The following is a 21,752-nucleotide window of genomic DNA, read 5'->3' on the forward strand; positions in this document are numbered from 1 at the left end:
AAAGCTTTCACCTAAACTGTACAGGGACCAATACCTGGTGAGCGGCATAATTAGGTTCGGAGAGAAGGTTTTAAACTAAATGCTTCATGTGAGGGGATATTTTTTAGAAAGTTAATGAGAAAGGGCTTCAGGTATTTGAATAATTGGAGCGCATTCTGGGGAAGGTGGGACCTGTACAAGCAGGACGGGTTGCATCTGAACCAGAGGGGCACCAATATCCTGGAAGGGAGGTTTTCTAGTACTCTTCGGGAGGGTTTAACCTAATTTGGCTGGGGAATGGGAACCCGATTTGTAGTCCAGCAACTAAGGTAGCCGATGCTCAGGACGGCAAAGCGTGTAGTGAGGCAGTGGGGAAGGGAACACTGACAAAGGAGAGTACTTGCAGGCACGGAGATGGGTTGAAGTGTGTATACTTCAATGCAAGAAGCATCGGGAGTAAGGTGGGTGAACTTAAGGCATGGATCGGTACTTGGGACTACGATGTGGTGGCCATCACGGAAACTTGGATAGAAAAGGGGCAGAAATGGTTGTTGGAGGTTCCTGGTTATAGATGTTTCAGTAAGATTAGGGAGGGTGGTAAAAGAGGTGGGGGGGGTTGCATTGTTAATAAGAAATAGTATAACAGCTGCAGAAAGGCAGTTCGAGGAGGATCTGCCTACTGAGGTAGTATGGGTTGAAGTCAGAAATAGGAAAGGAACAGTCACCTTGTTAGGAGTTTTCTATAGGCCCTTCCAATAGCAGCAGAGATGTGGAGGAACAGATTGGGAAACAGATTTTGGAAAGGTGCAGAAGTCACAGGGTAGTAGTTATGGGTGACTTCAACTTCCCAAATATTGAGTGGAAACTCTTTAGATCAAATAGTTTGGATGGGGTGGTGTTTGTGCAGTGTGTCCAGGAAGCTTTTCTAACACAGTATGTAGATTGTCGGACCAGAGGGGAGGCCATATTGGATTTGGTACTTGGTAATGAACCAGGGCAAGTGATAGATTTGTTAGTGGGGGAGCATTTTGGAGATCGTGACCACAATTCTGTGACTTTCACTTTGTAATGGAGAGGGATAGGTGCGTGCAACAGGACAAGGTTTACAATTGGGGGAAGGGTGAATACGATGCTGTCAGACAAGAACTGAAGTGCATAAGTTGGGAACACAGGCTGTCAGGGAAGGACACAATTGAAATGTGGAACTTGTTCAAGGAACAGATACTATGTGTCCTTGATATGTATGTCCCTGTCAGGCTGGGAAGAGATGGTCGAGTGAGTGAACCATGGTTGACAAGAGAGATTGAATGTCTTGTTCAGAGGAAGAAGGAGACTTATGTAAGGCTGAGGAAACAAGGTTCAGGCAGGGTGCTGGAGGGATACAAGATAGCCAGGAGGGAACTAAAGAAAGGGATTAGGGGAGCTAAGAGAGGGTATGAAAAATCTTTGGCGGGTAGGATCAAGGAAAACCCCAAGGCCTTTTACACATATGTGAGAAATATGAGAATGACTAGAGCGAGGGTAGGTCCGATCAAGGACAGTAGCGGGAAATTGTGTCTTGAGTCTGAAGAGATAGGAGAGGTCTTGAACGAGTGCTTTTCTTCAGTATTTACGAATGAGAGGGGCCATATTGTTGGAGAGGACAGTGTGAAACAGACTGGTAAGCTCGAGGAGATACTTGTTAGGAAGGAAAGATGTGTTGGGCATTTTGAAAAACTTGAGGATAGACAAGTCCCCCGGGCCTGACGGGATATATCCAAGGATTCTATGTGAAGCAAGAGATGAAATTGCAGAGCCGTTGGCAATGATCTTTTCGTCCTCACTGTCAACAGGGGTGGTACCAGGGGATTGGAGAGTGGTGAATGTCGTGCCCCTGTTCAAAAGAGGGAATAGGGATAACCCTGGGAATTACAGGCCAGTTAGTCTTACTTTGGTGGTAGGCAAAGTAATGGAATGCATTCTGAGGGATAGGATTTCTGAGCATTTGGAAATATACTGCTTGATTATGGATAGTCAGCACGGATTTGTGAGGGGTAGGTCTTGCCTCACAAGTCTTACTGAATTTTTTGAGGAGGTGACCAAGCACGTGGATGAAGGTAAAGCAGTGGATGTAGTGTACGTGGATTTTAGTAAGGTATTTGATAAGGTTCCCCATGGTAGGCTTATGCAGAAAGTAAGGAGGCATGGGATAGTGGGAAATTTGGCCAATTGGATAACGAACTGGCTAACCGATAGAAGTCAGAGTGGTGGTGGATGGCAAATATTCAGCCTGGAGCCCAGTTACCAGTGGTGTACCTCAGGGACCAGTTCTGGGTCCTCTGCTGTTTGTGATTTTCATTAATGACTTGGATGAGGGAGTTGAAGGGTGGGCCAGTAAATTTGCAGACGATACAAAGATTGGTGGAGTTGTGGATAGTGAGGAGGGCTGTTGTCGGCTACAAAGAGACATAGATAGGATGCAGAGCTGGGCTGAGAAGTGGCAGATGGAGTTTAACCCTGAAAAGTGTGAGGTTGTCCATTTTGGAAGGACAAATATGAATGCGGAATACAGGGTTAATACAGGGGTTTGTTCCCCGGGTGGAACAAACCATTACAAGGGGACATAAATTTAAGGTGAATGGTGGAAGATATAGGGGGGATGTCAGAGGTAGGTTCTTTACGCAGAGAGTAGTGGGGGCATGGAATGCACTGCCTTTGGAAGTAGTTGAGTCGGAAACATTAGGGACCTTCATGCGGCTATTGGATAGGTACATGGATTACGGTAGAATGATAGGGTGTAGATTAATTTGTTCTTAATCGAGGACAAAAGTTCGGCACATGTGGGGTGAAGGGCCTGTTCTGTGCTGTATTTTTCTATGTTCTATGTTCTAAAGCAAAAAGCATTAGAACAGGGCAGTGATACAGGAAATGATAACCACAGCATGATAGGAGCAGATAGAGTGTATAAAATATAGGAGTGCAAATATGGTCAGAACAGGGAAAAGTGCTAAAGTGATGGAATTAAGGACTCTTATCTGAATGCATGCAGCATTCATAACAAGATGAATGAACTGATGGTGCATACGGAAATGAATGGGTATGTTCTGAGAACCATTAGATTGATGTCGGTGCAAAGTGACCAAGCTTGGCAACTGAAAGTTTACCATTTTTCCGACATTTTGCAGGGATCTGGAAGAATGGAAAAGGAGGTGAGGTCGCTCTGTTAATAAAAGATGAGACTGGCACAGTTGTGGGAGATTATCTCAGCTTGCAAAATCAAGATATGGAATTGATTTGGGTGGGGCTAAGAAATAGTAAGAGGCAGACTAGTCACTGGGGAAGATGTTAACAGGCCTCTAACAGTTTCTACACTATAGGACAGAGTAAATCATGAAATAATAGGGAAAGGTACTGAAATGAAATAATCGTGGACAATTTTAATGCATTCTTGGCTCAACCATCTACTGTTCTTTAAAATTTGTTCACGGGATGTGGGCCTCGCTGGCTGGACCAGCATTTATTGCCCATCCCTGGGGGCATTTCAGAGTCAACCACATTACTGTGGGTCTGGAGTCACGTGTTATCTTGGATCACTTACAAAATTACCTCCATAACCTAGTATTATGGCACCTTTACTCCTGTGTTCTTACCAAAGGTCTTGGGATAGGTTTCTGAGGTTTCTTTGAACCCAATTTCTTCATAGCATTGTAGTACTTCTTCTGTTCCTCTGTCATAAAAATATCCTGACCTCCGAGGTATAGAGGAAATGGCATTGTTATTATTTTAAACAAAATCACGGCAAAGTACGACCATAACGTTTCAATTCCCACACCAGTGGAGCAAACTCAAATATTACATTCCAACCGATCGAAAATTATGTTGCACCCCGTCACTGCTGCTTACACAGGGATAATACATAATAGTTCCTCATTGTCCTTGATATGGGGAGTGGAATTTATATTCGAAGAACCGCAATAAAATAGTTACTTGGCCAGGTGATGAGCTAAGATAGTGAATGAACTCTTTTGTTCAGAATCACCTTAATGGGACCATCGCAAATCATCATTAATGTCCATCACTTTACCATCACTAATGCAACACTGGACCTGCCACAGAGGATGTGCCTGGGATTCCAGCCCTAGTGCAGTTTGGCTACTAGCGATGAACCTACCCAAGCGACACGGTGTAGCACTGCAACCATTGTACCTCTCCAAGCAGAGGTGGGACCTTCCAACTGATGTCCAAACAATCTGGACTTGTCTACACATCAATGATTGGAAGGGCTGGAATTTAACCAACAATTGTTCAGCGAGGGCGACACCCGGCAAGTGTAGCTGGTTGTGAAGAGTGTATATCCTCTGTGGCAGGTCCACTGTTCCAGGTCCTATTAATGAGCCAGGCTTACAGGTTGTCATTCGGGATGACAGAGCCCGTTCAGGCTATATTAGCTCATCATCTGAGCAAGTAACTTATGGGCAGAAGGGTAAACACTCCACATTGGGCACAGAAAAGCTTTATTGACACACGTTACGATGCATCTGTGCATGAAGAAATTTAGTTTTTGCCAAGCTTGAGACATCCCACCATCCAAATATAAATGTTAAATGAGCTTTGGAAGTGGGTTGATACTTATCTTTTTCTTCTGTTGGTTAAAGTTGTCAATGATGACACCAATGAAGAGATTCAAGGTGAAGAAAGAGCCGAATATGATGAAGATTACAAAGTACACATACATGTACGCATTGGTCTCGTAATCAGGCTGTTCTCCGATCTGTAAAGCAAGAAATCAAGAATCTGTTTCCATGAAGCTATTCTCAAGTTCGAGGAACAGGGCCTCATCTTTCTTTCAATTCAGCACTTTACAGGCTCCCTGGCTCGACACCGACTTTATTGGCTTCAGATCAGAAGCAATGCTCCCGTTTTTCCGGACAACTGTCCTTGCTGTTTACATCTCCTCCATCTTGTTTCTTGTTCGATTCCCACACCACCTCCCCCCCCCCACCCCCCCCCCCCCTCCCCCCGCCCCCCCACACACCTTTTCTTTTGCCTTGCACCCTTATGTGATTGAATCACTGTCTTCCACCCTATCTTCTCTTTGGCTCTTTCTTCTAGGTGGACTCCTGCAGTATCTCAAACCCTCTATGGGGTAGACTCCCGAAGCCTCCATCCCGATCAGAGGATGTGATGTTCTCTGCTTTCTTGACAAGGATGGCTTTGATGTGTAGTGTTCAACAAAGAACATCAAGCTATGTCGATTATCAAAGCTAATTTATTAACACTACTTATAATTAGATTTGAACGTCTTATTAAGATACAAAGGTTGCTAAATTAAACTATGCTGTAACTCTATCTACAGATCTCCTGAACACACAACTAAACACCTTCTCCCAGGATCAAGGGTGTCACATGATCTACGTGACTGCTCTTGATCACCATCTGGTGGTTAGATGCATTTACATAAAATTGTTAACCCTTCGTTTACCATACAGTCTCCACATTGTCACAGAGCACTGCGAACTTCGAAGCTTCAGAAATACCATCTGGAAAGGTGGGCGCGGCTGAGGCAGACGGGAGACCTCGAGGTCCTGACAGGCGAGTGTTAAAGAAAATGGAAAATGAAGGGGGCCGGGGGACAGAGGGGCTCATCCTTTGGGGAGATCTTTGGAGCTGCCTTCCCCACCCATCGTCAAGGAGCTGGTAAAATTCTGGCCTCTCCTTGTGTCTGTCTACTCTATCAAAACCTTCCATAACTTTAAAGCCTTCCGTGGGTGAACCATGTAGACTTCAGCGTAATGGATTGCAAGCTGAACACTTTGAGATGTTTCTGAGTGATGCGATCAGCTCCTTATCGAAACGACAGGTTCATGAAATGAAAATGAAAATCGCTTATTGTCACAAGTAGGCTTCAAATGAAGTTACTGTGAAAAGCTCCTAGTCGCCACAATCCGGCGCCTGTTCGGGGAGACTGTTACGGGAATTGAACCATGTTGCTGGCCTGCCTTGGTCTGCTTTCAAAGCTAACCAGCCAAGCATGATGGTGTCTTGCGGAATTATATTCGGGAAGCGTTTGGCTGGCTTCCCCTCTATCAGTGAAACAAAATGAATGTCCTTGTGCGAATAGCAACAAAATGAGCTGATGCTCCTGGCTTGTCACTTCTGGGCACATTGTAAGATGAGTGGGTGACAGAACAACGCAGGATTACTTGAAGGCCGATACTGTCAGTGCGGTACAGAGGGCGTAAAGCCTTGGCCACCTGCTCAAGCAACTAAACTCTCCAATGCACCTACGCAGTTGAGATGTTGTGCAGGGCTGGGAAGGGTAGATAAGGTCTCCCCCTCCCTCCCTCCATTCATGAGCAACACCTAATGCTCCCCGACATAATTTGAAATTGGAACATAACAAAGACATGATATTATTTTCTTACATTCCGTGAGTCGACGGCAGCGTACATTATGGTCATCCAGCCTTTGAATGTTGCCTGGAAAAGAAGAGGGAAAACATTTAAAGGGCTGCAGGTTTTGAATTTTCCTCAGAAAGATTAGATGAAAAAATTTTCTCAGTGATGAGAAGTTAGAAACTCCAGAGGGTCAGAGAGATTAAAGGATCTCAGGGCAGAAATCACTAAACGCTAGTGAACAAATATTTAAAGAAAGTTAAAACTCCAATAGAGGGTTTGAGATATTGCATTCAAACTTGGGGCCCCCTCCTCTGGAAGGATGTATTGGGTTTGGAATGGGTGCAGTGCAGATTCACCAGGATGATATCGGGGCTAAAAAGGTTAAATTATGACGACATGTTGCAGAGACGAGGTGTATGTTCCCCTGAATATAGAAGATTAAGGGAAGATCGAATTGAGGTGGTTAAGGTGAGACGATTCTCGGGATGGGAAACGTCAGCTATTGAGAGGTTGGGACTGTCCTCCCCACAGAGAAGAAGGCTAAGACGAGATTTTATAGCAATGTTCAAAATCATCAGGGGGCTGGACAGACGAGAGAGGGAGAAACTGTCCCCATTTGTAAAGGGCTCGAGAACGAGGGGGCACAGATTTAAAGTGATTTGCAAAAGAAGCAACTGCGATGTGAGAAAAAAAACTTTTCCCACAACAATTGTTGTGGGGATGGAATTCACTGCCTGGCAGCTTGGTGGAGGCAGGTTCAATCGCGGCATTCAAGAGGACATTCAATGGTTATTCAAATAGAAACAATGCCCAGAGGTTACTGGGAATAGGCAGGGGAATGACACTAAGTCATGATGCTCATTTGGAGGCCCGATGCAGATACGATGGGCCGAATGGCCTCCTTCTGCACCGTAACAATTCTGTGATACTGTGAAGGTGAGTAAAGGACTTGGTGGACGGTCTATTGCTGAGGACTGCCCTACCCTGTGGTTGAACGGTATGTCTGCCAGTTGTTGCGATTTGCAAGATGTCCGTGTTGAACTGCGCACGTGCAGACTTTTGAGTTTACTGTCTGATTTGCGTCGTGCTATGCATCCATTAGTATTTTGTAATATCTCCCACTTTCGAACAGTAATAGCATTCTAGAAACATGATTAATGATACAATTTACTGTTGCAAAGGTTTACTTTTGGGCAACGGAGTGAAGTTACCACGAGCATGAAAATATTAATGGCGCTGCAATGGCCCTGAAAGGTTGGGTTAATGTATTTCTGATTTAGATTAACTACAATGGAACAGCAGGTAAATTGGCTTATTCACAGTAGTGACCTTTTAATGCTCCCCTCTGAACAACTCATTACTTACAATTTAGTGACTGTGCATACGGTATACTCATTTGTTTCTGTGAATAGAGATATTAATGGATTTCTGGTGAAATTCTTTGATTGCCCATCCCTAGCTGCCCTCAGGTAGGTGGTAGAGAGCCGCCTTCTTAAACCGCCGCAGTCCATCTGGTAGGTCAGGAAGGCAATTCTGGGGCGGGATTCTCCGACCCCCCCGCCGGGCGGAGAATCGGCAGGGGGCGGCGTGAATGCCGCCCCCGCCGGCTGTCGAATCCTCTGGCGCCAGGGTTTTGGCAGGGGCGGGAATCGCGCCACGCCCGTTGGCGGTCGCTGGCAGCGGCCCCTCGGCGATTCTCAGGCCTGCGATGGGGATGGGCCGAGCAGCCGCCCGTTTTAGGCCGGTCCCGCCGGCGTAAATTAGACCTGGTACTAACCGGCGGGACCTGGCTCTGCGGGCGGCATCCGGGGTCCTCGGGGGGACCGCGGGGTATCTGGCCCCAGGGGGTGCCCCCACTGTGGCCTGGCCCGCGATCGGGGCCCACCGACCCGCGGGCGGGCCTGTGCCGTGGGGGCACTCTTTCCCTCCGCAACGGCTGCTGTGGACATCCGCCACGCCCGATGCGGAGACGACCCCCCCCTGCACATGTCCTGGGATGACATCAGCACGCGCTGGTGCTCCCGCGCATGCGCGAACTCGCGCCGGCCGGCGGAGGCCCTTCGGCGTCGGTTGGCGTGGCGCCAAGCCCCTTCCGCACCGGTTGGCGCGGCGCCAACCCCGCTGGCGCCGGCCTAGTCCCTGAAGGTGCGGAGGATTCCGCACCCTCTGGGTGGCCCGACACCGGAGTGGTTCACGCCACTCATCGACGCCGGGACCGCCCGCCCTGCCGGGTAGGGGCCCCTGGTGTTTCTACCCAGCGATAGTGAAGGAACGGTGAAATAGTTCCAAGTCAGGATGACGGTGTGTGTTGGAGGAACATTTGCGGGTGGTGTTCCCATGTATCTGCTCCGCTTGTCTTTCTAGGTGGTGGAGGTTGTGGGTTTGGAACATGTTATTGAGTTATTACAGTGCATCTTTTAGATGGTACACACTGCTGCCACTGTGTGTCAGTGGTGGAGGGGTTGAATGTTTAAGGTGGTGCATGGGGTGACACGCAGGTGGGCTGCTTTCTCCTGGATGGTGTCAAGCTTCTTGAGTGTTGTTGGAGCTGCGTTAATCCAGGCAAGTGGAGAATATTCCATCACACTCCTGACTTCCACCTTAATGTAGATGGTGGACAGGCTTTGGAAGAGTCAGGAGGGGGGTTACTCTCTGCAGTATTCACAGTCTCTGACTGGCTCTTGTAACCACAATATTTATATGACTGGTCCAGTTCAATGTCTGGTCAATGTTAACTATCAGGGTGTTGATAGTGGGGGATTCAGTAATGGTTGAATGTCAAGGGGAGATAGTTAGATGCTGTGTTTTTGAAGATGGTCATTGTCTGGCACTTGTGATGCCCAAATGTTACTTGCCACTTATCAACTCAAGCCTGGATTTTTTAATTTGTTCATGGGACGTGGGTGTCGCTGGCTGGGTCAGCTTTTATTGTCCATCCCTAATTGCCCATGAGGGGGCAGTTCAGAGTCGGCCATGTTGCTGTGGATTAGAGCCACTTGTAGGCCAAGCCAGGTAAGCTCGGCATATTTCCTTGTAGAAAGGATTTTACAGATGGGCTTTTACAACAATCATCAATCGTATCATTCGGCTTTTACTTCCAGATTTTTGTTGAATTCAAATGTCAGCATCTGCAGTGATGGGAGTCTGTGTCTCCAGACCATTACTCTGGGTCTTTGGTTTATTGGTCCAGTGACAATACCACTATGCCACTGCCTACCCATTGTCTTGCTGCATATGAACTGCTTCATATCTGATGAGTCACGATTGGTGCTGAACATTGTGCAGTCATTAACGAACATCCCCACTTTTGACTTTACGATGGAGGGAAGGTGATTGATGAAGCAGTTGAAATGTATGAGGACACGACCCTGAAGAACTCTGCAATGATGTCTTCAGACAGAGATGAATGACCTCCAACAAGCACAACCATTTTCCTTTGTGCTATGTACGACTGCAACCAGAAGAGTTTTTTCTGCTTGATTCCCATTGACTCCAGTTTTCCTCGAGCTCCTTGATGCCACACTTGGTCAAATACCTTGATGTCAAGGGCAGTCGCTCTCACCTCACATCTTGAGTTCTACTCTTTTGCCCATGTTTTTTACATAGAATTTACTGTGCAGAAGGAGGCCATTCGGCCCATCGAGTCTGCACCGGCTCTTGGAAAGAGCACCCTACCCAAGTCCACACCTCCACCCTATCCCCATAACCCAGTAACCCCACCCAGCACTAAGGGCAATTTTGGACACCAAGGGCAATTTAGCATGGCCAATCCACCTAACCTGCACATCTTTGAACCAAGGTTTGGAGCTGGGTAGCCCTGACAGAACCTCAACTGAGCATTGATTAGCAGGAAATTGGTATATAAATAGTAATTAATCGCTCTGTCAAAAACAGCTTCCATCACATTGCTGATGATTGAAAGTGGAAGATTGATGGGGTGGTAATCAGTCACATTGCCTTTGTCTTTCCTTTTAAGGATAGGGCATTCCTAGACAATGTTCCACATTGTCAGAGAGATGCTGGTGCCATAGCTGTGTTGGTCTAACTTTGGTTATGGGTGTGGCTAACTCTGGAATACAAATTTTCAATGCTACAGTCAGGATTTTGTCAGAATTCAAAGACTTTGCAGTATCCAGTGCCCTCAGTGGTTTTTATGGAGTTAGTCAAATTGGTTGAAGACTGGCATCTGTGATGTTGGGACCTCAGGAGGAGGCCGAGATTGATCTTCCACTCAGAAACCGGGGGAATGTTTCAATACGTGGGCCCACTAAATCAATCATAAACTGGCCCCTCCACGCCCAATGCAGTCTGAGATACCCCACATCGGTCTGATCCCCTCCCTGAACAACATGAATTCTCCTAATTCCGCCTACCGCTTCCTCTTCTTAATACTGCTGCTCAATTAGGGATACAAAATAGGACAGGTAAGAAATATTATGAAGTCGTATTTTAGAGAGGCACGGTGACATAGTGGTTAGCACTGCTGCCTCACAGCGCCAGTAACCAGATTCCGACCTCAGGTGACTGGCTTTGTGGAGTTTGCACGTTCTCCCCATGTCTGCGTGGGTTTCCTCCCACAGTCCAAAGATGTGCAGGTTCGGGGGATTGGCCATGATAAATTATCCCTTGGTGTCCAACAGGTTGGGTAGGGCAGGGGAGTGGCCCAAGTGTGGTGAATGTATAATTACTGATAATTCACCAGTGCACTGTGTTATGTTATTAACCCCGTGGGCGCTACCTATGGGCTATTGTGTGGCTTCACCCACAGGGGATATGTTGGGGCATGTACGGGCTCCGCTCATGGCTCCACCCCCTTTACAGGAAGTATAAGAGTTGCTGACCTGCGGGGCCGCCTTCAGTGTTGTACCGGTCACAGGCAGGCTCAGTTCTAAGCTGATTAAAACCATGGTTTACTTCTCCATGTGGCTTCGAGTGAATTGATGGTCGCATCACCGAGGGTGCTCTTTTGGAGGGTCAGTGCAGACTCGATGGGCTGAACATAGAACGCCGAAGGAGGCCATTCGGCCCATCGAGTCTGCACCAACCCGCTTAAGCCCTCACTTCCACCCTATCCCCCCTATCCCCCCTAATCCAATAACCCCTCTTAACCTTTTTTTGGACACGAAGGGCAATTTATCGTGGCCAATCCACCCAACCTGCACATCCTTGGACTGGGGGAGGAAACCGGAGCAGTCGGAGGAAACCCATGGGGAGAACGTGCAGACTCTGCCCAGACAGTGACCCAGCAGGGAATCGAACCTGGGACACTAGCGTTGTGAAGCCACAGTGCTAACCACTATACTACCGTGCTGCCCTATTGGATGGCCTCCTTCTGCACTGTAGGCATCCAAATTTGTTTTAAAGCGGGAATATTGATAGGAAGGGATTTGATGAATAAAGTTTGTGAAATATCCAGGGTTGTCCTCTGAGGGGAAATGCAATGACAAGTAACAGCTGCAGCTGCTCCGTTGTTGTGTTGTTGACATTGTAGGTGCTAAAATAACTGGTATTTACGCAGCGCCATTCACAACCTCAGGCCAGCTTAAAATATCCAACAAAGTGCTTCTTGAAGTGGAGTCACTGATTATGTAAAATGCAGAGAAATCTATATTTTTGAAGGTTTTGAGAAACCGTCATTGTGCATAAAAACTAAAAGGACTCCAGTTTCCTCGCCTTATCCAAATCCACAAAAATCACACAACCTGATTGACAATTAAAATGCCTCTCGGCGATCCATTTAATGTCTGGCATTTCAACGTATCTCTCGAAGCAGTACTAATGTATATCTCACTGAGCAGTACTAATGCATATCTCGCTGAGCAGTACTAATGCATATCTCGCTGAGCAGTACTAATGCATATCTCGCTGAGAAGTACTAATGCATATCTCGCTGAGCAGTACTAATGCATATCTCGCTGAGCAGTACTAATGCATATCACTGAGCAGTACTAATGCATATCTCGCTGAGCAGTACTAATGCATATCTCGCTGAGCAGTACTAATGCATATCTCGCTGAGCAGTACTAATGCATATCACTGAGCAGTACTAATGCATATCTCGCTGAGCAGTACTAATGCATATCTCGCTGAGCAGTACTAATGCATATCTCGCTGAGAAGTACTAATGCATATCTCGCTGAGCAGTACTAATGCATATCTCGCTGAGCAGTACTAATGCATATCACTGAGCAGTACTAATGCATATCTCGCTGAGCAGTACTAATGCATATCTCGCTGAGCAGTACTAATGCATATCTCGCTGAGCAGTACTAATGCATATCTCGCTGAGAAGTACTAATGCATATCTCGCTGAGCAGTACTAATGCATATCTCGCTGAGCAGTACTAATGCATATCACTGAGCAGTACTAATGCATATCTCGCTGAGCAGTACTAATGCATATCTCGCTGAGCAGTGCTAATGCATATCTCGCTGAGCAGTACTAATGCATATCTCGCTGAGCAGTACTAATGCATATCTCGCTGAGCAGTACTAATGCATATCTCGCTGAGCAGTACTAATGCATATCTCGCTGAGCAGTACTAATACATATCTCGCTGAGCAGTACTAATGCATATCTCGCTGAGCAGTACTAATGCCTATCTCGCTGAGCAGCACTAATGCATATCTCGCTGAGCAGTACTAATGCATATCTCGCTGAGCAGTACGAATGCATATCTCGCTGAAAAGTACTAATGCATATCTCACTGAGCAGTACTAATGCATATCTCGCTGAGCAGTACTAATGCATATCTCGCTGAGCAGTACTAATGCATATCTCGCTGAGCAGTACTAATGCATATCTCGCTGAGCAGTACGAATGCATATCTCGCTGAAAAGTACTAATGTATATCTTGCTGAGCAGTACTAATACATATCTCGCTGAGCAGTACTAATGCCTATCTCGCTGAGCAGCACTAATGCATATCTCGCTGAGCAGTACTAATGCATATCTCGCTGAGCAGTACGAATGCATATCTCGCTGAAAAGTACTAATGCATATCTCACTGAGCAGTACTAATGCATATCTCGCTGAGCAGTACTAATGCATATCTCGCTGAGCAGTACTAATGCATATCTTGCTGAGCAGTACTAATGCATATCTCGCTGAGCAGTACGAATGCATATCTCGCTGAAAAGTACTAATGTATATCTTGCTGAGCAGTACTAATACATATCTCGCTGAGCAGTACTAATGCCTATCTCGCTGAGCAGCACTAATGCATATCTCGCTGAGCAGTACTAATGCATATCTCGCTGAGCAGTACTAATGCATATCTCGCTGAGCAGTATAAATGCAGTAGTAAAGAGCTAAGTCCGGAAATTCAGAGGTACCCGAGGAATGCCTTTGCTTTTTACGGTTTCCAATCAAAGCTGTTTCACATTGTCTTATCAATTAGTGAGGTAACTGCATGAGCTCTAACTGCCCATCAAAGGCGGGTGGGGGGTGGGTAGGGGCAACTGATTAAACGGGAGAAAGAATAATCCTTATAATTGGCAATGCCCCTCAATTGGGAGGCATTAGATTGGCAGGCATGACAGTGGATACAGGCGGCACGATAGCACAGTGGTTAGCACTGTTGCTTCACAGCTCCAGGGTCCCAGATTCAATTCCCGGCTCGGGCCACTGTCTGTGCGGAGTCTGCACGCTCTCCCCCTTTCTGCGTGGGCTTTCTCCGGTTGTTCTGGTTTCCTCCCACAAGTCCTGAAAGACGTGCTGTTAGGTGAATTGGATATTCTGATTCTCCCTCTGTGTACCTGAACAGGCGCCGGAGTGTGGCGACTTGGGGCTTTGCAGTGTTAATGTAAGAATGTCCAAATTACCTAACAGCACGTCTTTCGGGACTTGTGGGAGAAAGCCGGAGCACCCGGAGGAGAACGTGTAGACTCCGCACAGTGACCCAAGCCGGGAATCGACCCTGGGACCCTGGTGCTGTGAAGCAACAGTGCTTACCACTGTGCTACCGTGTCGTCCACGTGTTGGGGCTCTGACTGTTTGTGTTATATATTAACGATTTGGACGTGAGCGTGGGGAGCACAGAACGTGGAAGATAGAACAGCACTGTACAGCACAGTACAGGCCCTTCGGCCCACGATGTTGTGCCGACCACTTATCCTAATCTAAGAGCAACCTAACCTACACCCCATCAATTTACTGCTGTCCATCTGCCTGTCCAAGAGTCGCTTAAATGTCCCGAATGACTCTGACTCCACCACCTCTGCTGGCAGTGCATTCCACACACCCACCACTCTTCCCCCATACCTTCTTCCAAGAACCTTAAAGTTATGTCCCCTCGTGACAGCCATTTCCGCCGTGGGGCAGAGTCTCTGGCTATCCACTCTCTCCATGCCTCTCATCACCTACACCTCTATCAAGTCACCTCTCTTCCTTCTTCGCTCCAGTGAGAAAAGCCCTAGCTCCCTCAACCTTTCTTCATAAGGCATGCCCTTCAGTCCAGGCAGCATCCTCACGCCCTCCGCCTCCTCGAGTCCCCACTCGGGCAGTCGTCATTCCCAACCTCCCATTTGTCCCCTAGTAACAGTTCCTCCCCTGTCAGCAAAGCAGCTCCCTCCCTCCCTCCCCCCTAGCAACAACACTAAAAACCCAACCCCCCAGTCAAGCTCCAGCTTAACACCTACTCACCCCCCACTGTGCTTCCAAGAGTCAGCTGACCCATGCTGACTTGATAGCGCCCACCCCTGGCACCAAGCAGTCTGTCTCCCCATTGTTCTCTCCCCCCATATCGATAAACATTTTAAAAGCATCACATTCTCCAGTAAACAAACATCAGAAAAAAAGTGAAGAAACAGCCACTTTAGAAAAGAAAACACACCCAAAAAACAGAACCATCCCCAAAGCCCATCCCCCCTCTAACGCGCACCCTGCAAGACAAAGTTACCTTTAACCATCCAAACAGCCTCTTATTACACATAGCACAACTTATATTTATACAATCCAGCACAACAAATGACCGCCACAGTACTTCTCCAAGGCTTCAGTGTCTTTTAATTTGCCTCCAGCCTCTTTTCTTTAATAAAAGTCCATACTTCGTCTGGTGTTTCAAAGTAGAAGTCCCGATCCTCGTGTGTGACCCACAGGCGGGCTGGGTACAGCATCCTGAACTTCACCCCCTTCTTAAAGAGGGTTGTTTTTGCCAGATTGAACCCAGCTCGCCTCTTGGCCAAATCCGCTCCCAGGTCCTGATAAATGCGCAGCTCACAGTTCTCCCACTTGCTGCTCCGTTCTTTTTTGGCCCACCGCAAAACGTGTTCCTTGTCCAGGAAATTGTGAAAGCATACCACCATCGCCCTCGGCAGCTCGTTCGCTCGGGGCTTCTTCGTGAGGGCACTGTGCACTCTGTCCACTTCCAGGGGCCGAGGGAACGCCCCAGCCCCCATCAATTTCTCCAGCATGTCCGTCACATAAGTCCTTGCATCCGATCCCTCACTGCCTTCAGGGGGGCCGACAATTCTCAGATTCTGCCTCCTGGACCTGTTCTCCAGGTCCTCCAGCTTCTCCTGCATTCTTTTCTGGCGGTCGTTCATCATCTCCACCTTGGTTTCCAGCACGGTTATGTACCATTCGTGCTCAGACATCTTTTTCTTCACCTCCTGGATCGCTCTCCCGTGGGTTTCTGATTCTGCACCACTTGATCAACCGAAGCCTTAATTGGGTCCAGCGTGTCCTTCTTCAGCTTGGCGAAGCTATCCTCGAAAAACTTCCCCAGCTGCTCCGTTGACCACTGTGCCGTCTCCACACGGCCCTGCTGCCTGCCATGCTGTCCCGTGTTACCATCTCTGCTTGCGTCTCTCTTATAGGGCTTTGTCTTCTCACACGGCCACTTCTGGTCCAATTCTCCACACACCGGAGGGGGATTTCTCCTCACTGTCTCACTCTTCACCGATTTATCCCATAAAATCCGGAAAAAAACGGGGTAAAAAGGTCCAAAGGTCCGTCACAGGCGGGAGCTATCAAATGTGTGACCTACTCCTCCATGGCCGCCACTGGAAGTCCCTATTTCCTTTCTTGAACAGGGGAACAACATTCACCTCCCTCCAATCATCCAGTACTACTCCAGTGGAGAGTAAAGATCATCACCAACAGTGCAGCAATCTCCTCCCTTGCTTCCTGTAGTAACCTTGGGTATATCCCGTCTGGCCCAGGGGACTTATCTATCCTGATGCTTTTCAAAGTTTCCAGCACATCCTCCATCTTAATATCAACCTGTTCGAGCCTCTTAACCTGGTTCACGCTGTTGTCACGAGCAACAAGGTCCCTCTCTCTAGTGAATACTGAAGCAAAATATTCAGTTAGGGCCTCCCCTATCACCTCAGACTCTAGGCACACATTCCCTCCACTATCCCTGATTGGCCCTACTCTCACTCTGATCATCCTCTTATTCTCATGATTGGGAAATTTGCAGATGACACAAAGGTTGGCTGAATGGTGGACAGTGTAGAAGATAGCTATAATCTCCAAAATGATATAGATGGATTGGTGGACTGGGTGATAAAATGGCAGAAGGAATTTAACACAGAGAAGTGTGAGGTCATGCATTTAGGGAGGTCAAAAAGTTGTAGGGAGTACACAATAAATGGGAATATGCTATGGGGGGTTGATGAAGTGAGAGATCTTGGCTTACAGGTACACAGGTTCCTAAAGACAGCAAGTCAAGTGGACAAGGTTGTAAAGAAAGCATTTGGAATGCTCTCCTTCATTGGCAGAGATATAGAATATAAAAATAAGGGAATAATCTTGCAATTGTATAAAACACTGGAGAGGCCACAACTGGAGAGGAAATGTGTGCAGTTCTGGTCACCACATTATAGGAAGGACATTATAGTTTTGGAGAGTGTGCAGAGGAGGTTTACAAGAATGTTACCAGGGCTAGAAAAGTGTAGCTACGAGCCGAGGTTGGATAGATCATAGAAATTACAGTGCAGAAGGAGGCCATTCGGCCCATCGAGTCTGCACCGGCTCTTGGAAAGAGCACCCTATCCAAGTCCACACCTCAGGTTGGCGTTGTTTTCCTTGGAACAAAGAAGGCTGATGGGTGACTTAAATTAGGTGTACAAAATTATGAGGGGAAGAGATAGATTAGAGTGGACAGAATAAAATTGTTTCCCGTGGTGGAGAATTCTAGAACCAGAGGACACAGAGTCAAGATAAATGGCAGAAGGTGTAGAGCGGACATGAGGAAGAACGTTTTTATGCAGAGGGCAGTGGGAGTCTGGAATTCGCTGCCTGAGTTGGTGGTGGAGACAGAGACCCTAACAAATAGGTTAGACCAAGGAGAGCCAATGGATGTTATCTATCTTGACTTCCAAAAGGCCTTTGATAAGGTGCCTCATGGGAGACTGCTGAGTAAAATAAGGGCCCATGGTATTCGAGGCAAGGTACTAACATGGATTGATGATTGGCTGTCAGGCAGAAGGCAGAGAGTTGGGATAAAAGGTTCTTTTTCGGAATGGCAACCGGTGACGAGTGGTGTCCCGCAGGGTTCAGTGTTGGGGCCACAGCTGTTCTCTTTATATATTAACGATCTAGATGACGGGACTGGGGGCATTCTGGCTAAGTTTGCCGATGATGCAAAGATAGGTGGAGGGGCAGGTAGTATTGAGGAGGTGGGGAGGCTGCAGAAAGATTTAGACAGTTCAGGAGAGTGGTCCAAGAAATGGCTGATGAAATTCAACGTGGGCAAGTGGGAGGTCTTGCACTTTGGAAAAAAGAATAGTGGCATGGACTATTTTCTAAACGGTGACAAAATTCATAATGCTGAAGTGCAAAGGGACTTGGGAGTCCTAGTCCAGGATTCTCTAAAGGTAAACTTGCAGGTTGAGTCCGTAATTAAGAAAGCAAATGTAATGTTGTCATTTATCTCAAGAGGCTTGGAATATAAAAGCAGGGATGTACATCTGAAGCTTTATAAAGCATTAGTTAGGCCCCATTTAGAATACTGTGAGCAATTTTGGGCCCCACACCTCAGGAAGGACATACTGGCACTGGAGCGGGTCCAGCGGAGATTCACACGGATGATCCCAGGAATGGTAGGCCTAACATACGATGAACGTCTGAGGATCCTGGGATTATATTCATTGGAGTTTAGGAGGTTGAGGGGAGATCTAATAGAAACTTACAAGATAATGAATGGCTTAGATAGGGTGGATGTAGGGAAGGTGTTTCCATTAGCAGGGGAGACTAGGACCCGGGGGCACAGCCTTAGAATAAAAGGGAGTCACTTTAGAACAGAGATGAGGAGAAATTTCTTCAGCCAGAGAGTGGTTGGTCTGTGGAATTCATTGCCACAGAGGGCGGTGGAGGCCGGGACGTTGAGTGTCTTTAAGACAGAAGTTGATAAATTCTTGATTTCTCGAGGAATTAAGGGCTATGGAGAGAGAGCGGGTAAATGGAGTTGAAATCAGCCATGATTGAATGGTGAAGTGGACTCGATGGGCCGAATGGCCTTACTTCCGCTCCTATGTCTTATGGTCTTACGGTCTTTGAACAAGTACCTGGATCTGCACCTTAAGTGCTGTAAGCTACAGGGCTGTGGACAGGGTGCAGGAAGGTGCGATAAGGAGGGCACCTGGGGTGTCCTCGAGCTGGCATGGCCAAGATGGGCCGAATGGCCCCCTTCTGTGCTGTAAGTTTTTCTACGGTTCGATGTAGAGGCCACCAATGGTTACAGGATAGAAGGAGGCTATTCGGTTCTTCACCTCTGTGCTGTCTCTTTGAGAGGTCAACTCAGCTCGTCTCCCCCTCACCCCGTCGTTTCCCTGCAAACGTTTTCCCTTCAGGTAATTGTCCAGTTCCCTTTTGAAAGCTAGAATTGAATCTGCCCTCATCACGTTCTCAAGCAGGTCATTCCACCTCCTAACCACCCACTGCGTGAAAAAAAAAAAATCTGCACGTCGTTTCTGGTTCTTTCAGTCATTTTAGGGCAATGTCCTCTGGTTCTCTTCCGCCAATGTGGACAATTTCTCCCCATCGACTCTATTCAGACCCCTCATGATTTTGGACACCTCCTGCCATTCTCACCACCTAAGGGGAACAGGCCCGCCTATGCCAAGCTATCTGGTTACTCAAGTCCCCCATCTCCGGACTCACACCAAGGCCTCTGTGGCAACACAGATGCACAAGAGCGCTATACCTGAAATGTGCTGTGCTCTTAACAAATATGGTTCACGGTTGTATGAGTGGAGAGCTCAGCCCTAGCTTTCACTCCACAGCATTATTGAGCAATTAGTAAACAGCCTAAGGAACTCAACATTCACTGCATCCCAGGGAATTAATGCTAAAATCCCTTCAAATCTGTCAACGATTTTGACACTTGTGTATTATCCCTGCAGAGAAGCACTTTTTAAGATCTTACTTTCCCCGAAAGATATATGTTTCCCTAGGGCATGCCTCTCTTTCTGAAGCCTCACAAAAAGGGAGCATCGATCCTGCATTAAACGCGGATATATCGGCTGACAAGCTTCTGGCCTCTAGCCAGCAGCACTTTCAAACCCACAAGCACACTTTGCAGCAGGAATCCCTGGACTAGTCAGTAGGGGTGATTGTTCCTGAATCCAGGAACATTTCTTGCATGCTCTGAGGTAAATACCCTTAACATCTGCCAACAACCAGCATTCATTTGGTACCTTTAATGTAGAGAGGAGGAGAGATTTAAGGAGGGTCCAGTATGTTGAAGGCATGCCCACCAGATGTGGAGCAATTACCTAGGAATGCAGGAACACGGGACTCAGGAATAGGAGTAGGCCATTCGGCCCCTCGAGCCTGTTTTACCATTCAATAGGTTTGTGCCTTATCTGGTTGTGGTCTCAACCCCAGTTTCCTGTCGGCCCCTCCCCATAACTCTTGACCCCCCCCCCCAGTTGTCTACCATAAACCTATCGAACTCTGCCTTGAATAAGTTCAATGACCCGGCCTCTACTGTTTCCTGGGGAAGAGAATTCCACAAACTAATGACCCTGTGAGACAAAAAGAATTCTCCTCACTCTGTCGAACTGTGTCCCCGAGCTCTAGTCTCCCCCGCGAGAGGCAACATCCTCCCGGTATCCACCCGTTCAAGCCCCTCAGAATCTTGTATGCTTCAAAGAGATTACTTCTCATTCTTCTGAACTTCAGTGGGTAGAAAGGCAAGCTAGAATCACAGAATGATAAGAGAGTTTAAGACACAGAAAGAGGCCACGCGGCCCATCGTGTCTGCATAACCTCACACTTTTCCACGTTGTATTCCATCTGCCACTTCATTGCCCACTCTCCCAGCCTGTCCAAGACCGCCTGCAGCCCGCCTGCTTCCTGAATACTACCTGTCCCTCTCCAGATCGTTGTATCATCTGCAAACTTTTTTATTTTTAAATTTAAAAATTTTTTTTAGAGTAACCAATTATTTTTTTACAATAAGGGGCAATTTTAGACTGTCCAATCCACCTAACCAGCACATCTTTGGGCTGTGGGGGTGAAGCCCACGCAGACACGGGGAGAATGTGCAAACTCCACACGGAGTTCCAGGGCCGGGATTCGAACCCAGGTCCTCAGCTTCCGTAGTCCCAGTGCTAACCACTGCGCCACCGTGCTGCCCCCTCATCTGCAAACTTAACAACAGTGACTTCAGTTCCTTCCTCCAGATCTTCCTGAAGTTTGCAGCAGCACAATTGCTTCGCAGCTCCAGGGTCCCAGGTTCGATTCCCGGCTTGGGTCACTGTCTGTGCGGAGTCTGCACGTTCTCCCCGTGTCTGCGTGGGTTTCCTCCGGGTGCTCCGGTTTCCTCCCACAGTCCAAAGATGTGCGGGTTAGGTGGATTGGCCATGCTAAATTGCCCCTTAGTGTCCAAAATTGCCCTTAGTGTTGGGTGGGGTTACTGGGTTATGGGGATAGGGTGGAGTGTGGACCTTGGGTGGGGTGCTCTTTCTAAGAGCCGGTGCAGACTCGATGGGCTGAATGGCCTCCTTCTGCACTGTAAATTCTATGATTCTATGATTCTACCGCATGGCCCATTTTTGTGTCATCTGCAAATTTCTGGATCCCCTATATTTGCTTCCAGATCATTAACGTAGACCCCAAAAAGCAGTAGCCTCGTATTGAGCTCTGCTGGAAACAACCTTCCAGTCACAAAAACATCCATCAACAATTACGCTTTGTGTTTCCGGTCACTGAACCAATTTTGTTACATTCCCCTGGATTCCCATGGGCTTTTATTTTTTTAACCAGCCTGCCACGTGGGACCCTGTCAACAGCCTTGCTAAAATCCCTGGAAATCACATCAACTGTACTACCTTTGTCAATCCTCCTTGCTACTTCCTCAAAAACCTCAATCAAATCAGTGAGACATGACCTTCCCTTAATACATCCTTGCAGAAGCTCCATGATTAATTTGTGCCTTCCTCAAT

The 21,752-nt window shown here is 47.4% G+C and overlaps 1 protein-coding gene across 3 annotated transcripts in view; it reads right to left on the reverse strand.

The window, feature by feature from the left end:
• The window catches only part of LOC140424757 (sodium channel protein type 1 subunit alpha-like), a 702,944-nt gene that overhangs the window by 17,636 nt on the left and 663,556 nt on the right, over window positions 1-21,752 (reverse strand). For all 3 annotated transcript variants that reach the window (XM_072508138.1, XM_072508136.1, XM_072508137.1), the window contains 3 exons: window positions 6,384-6,437; window positions 4,592-4,729; window positions 3,609-3,713 (listed from right to left, as the gene is read on the reverse strand). In XM_072508138.1, the coding sequence (XP_072364239.1) occupies window positions 3,609-3,713; window positions 4,592-4,729; window positions 6,384-6,437 (297 nt within the window). The remainder of the gene's footprint in view (window positions 1-3,608; window positions 3,714-4,591; window positions 4,730-6,383; window positions 6,438-21,752) is intronic.

Source organism: Scyliorhinus torazame, chromosome 6, assembly GCF_047496885.1.
Source record: "Scyliorhinus torazame isolate Kashiwa2021f chromosome 6, sScyTor2.1, whole genome shotgun sequence".
Taxonomy (NCBI): domain Eukaryota; kingdom Metazoa; phylum Chordata; class Chondrichthyes; order Carcharhiniformes; family Scyliorhinidae; genus Scyliorhinus; species Scyliorhinus torazame.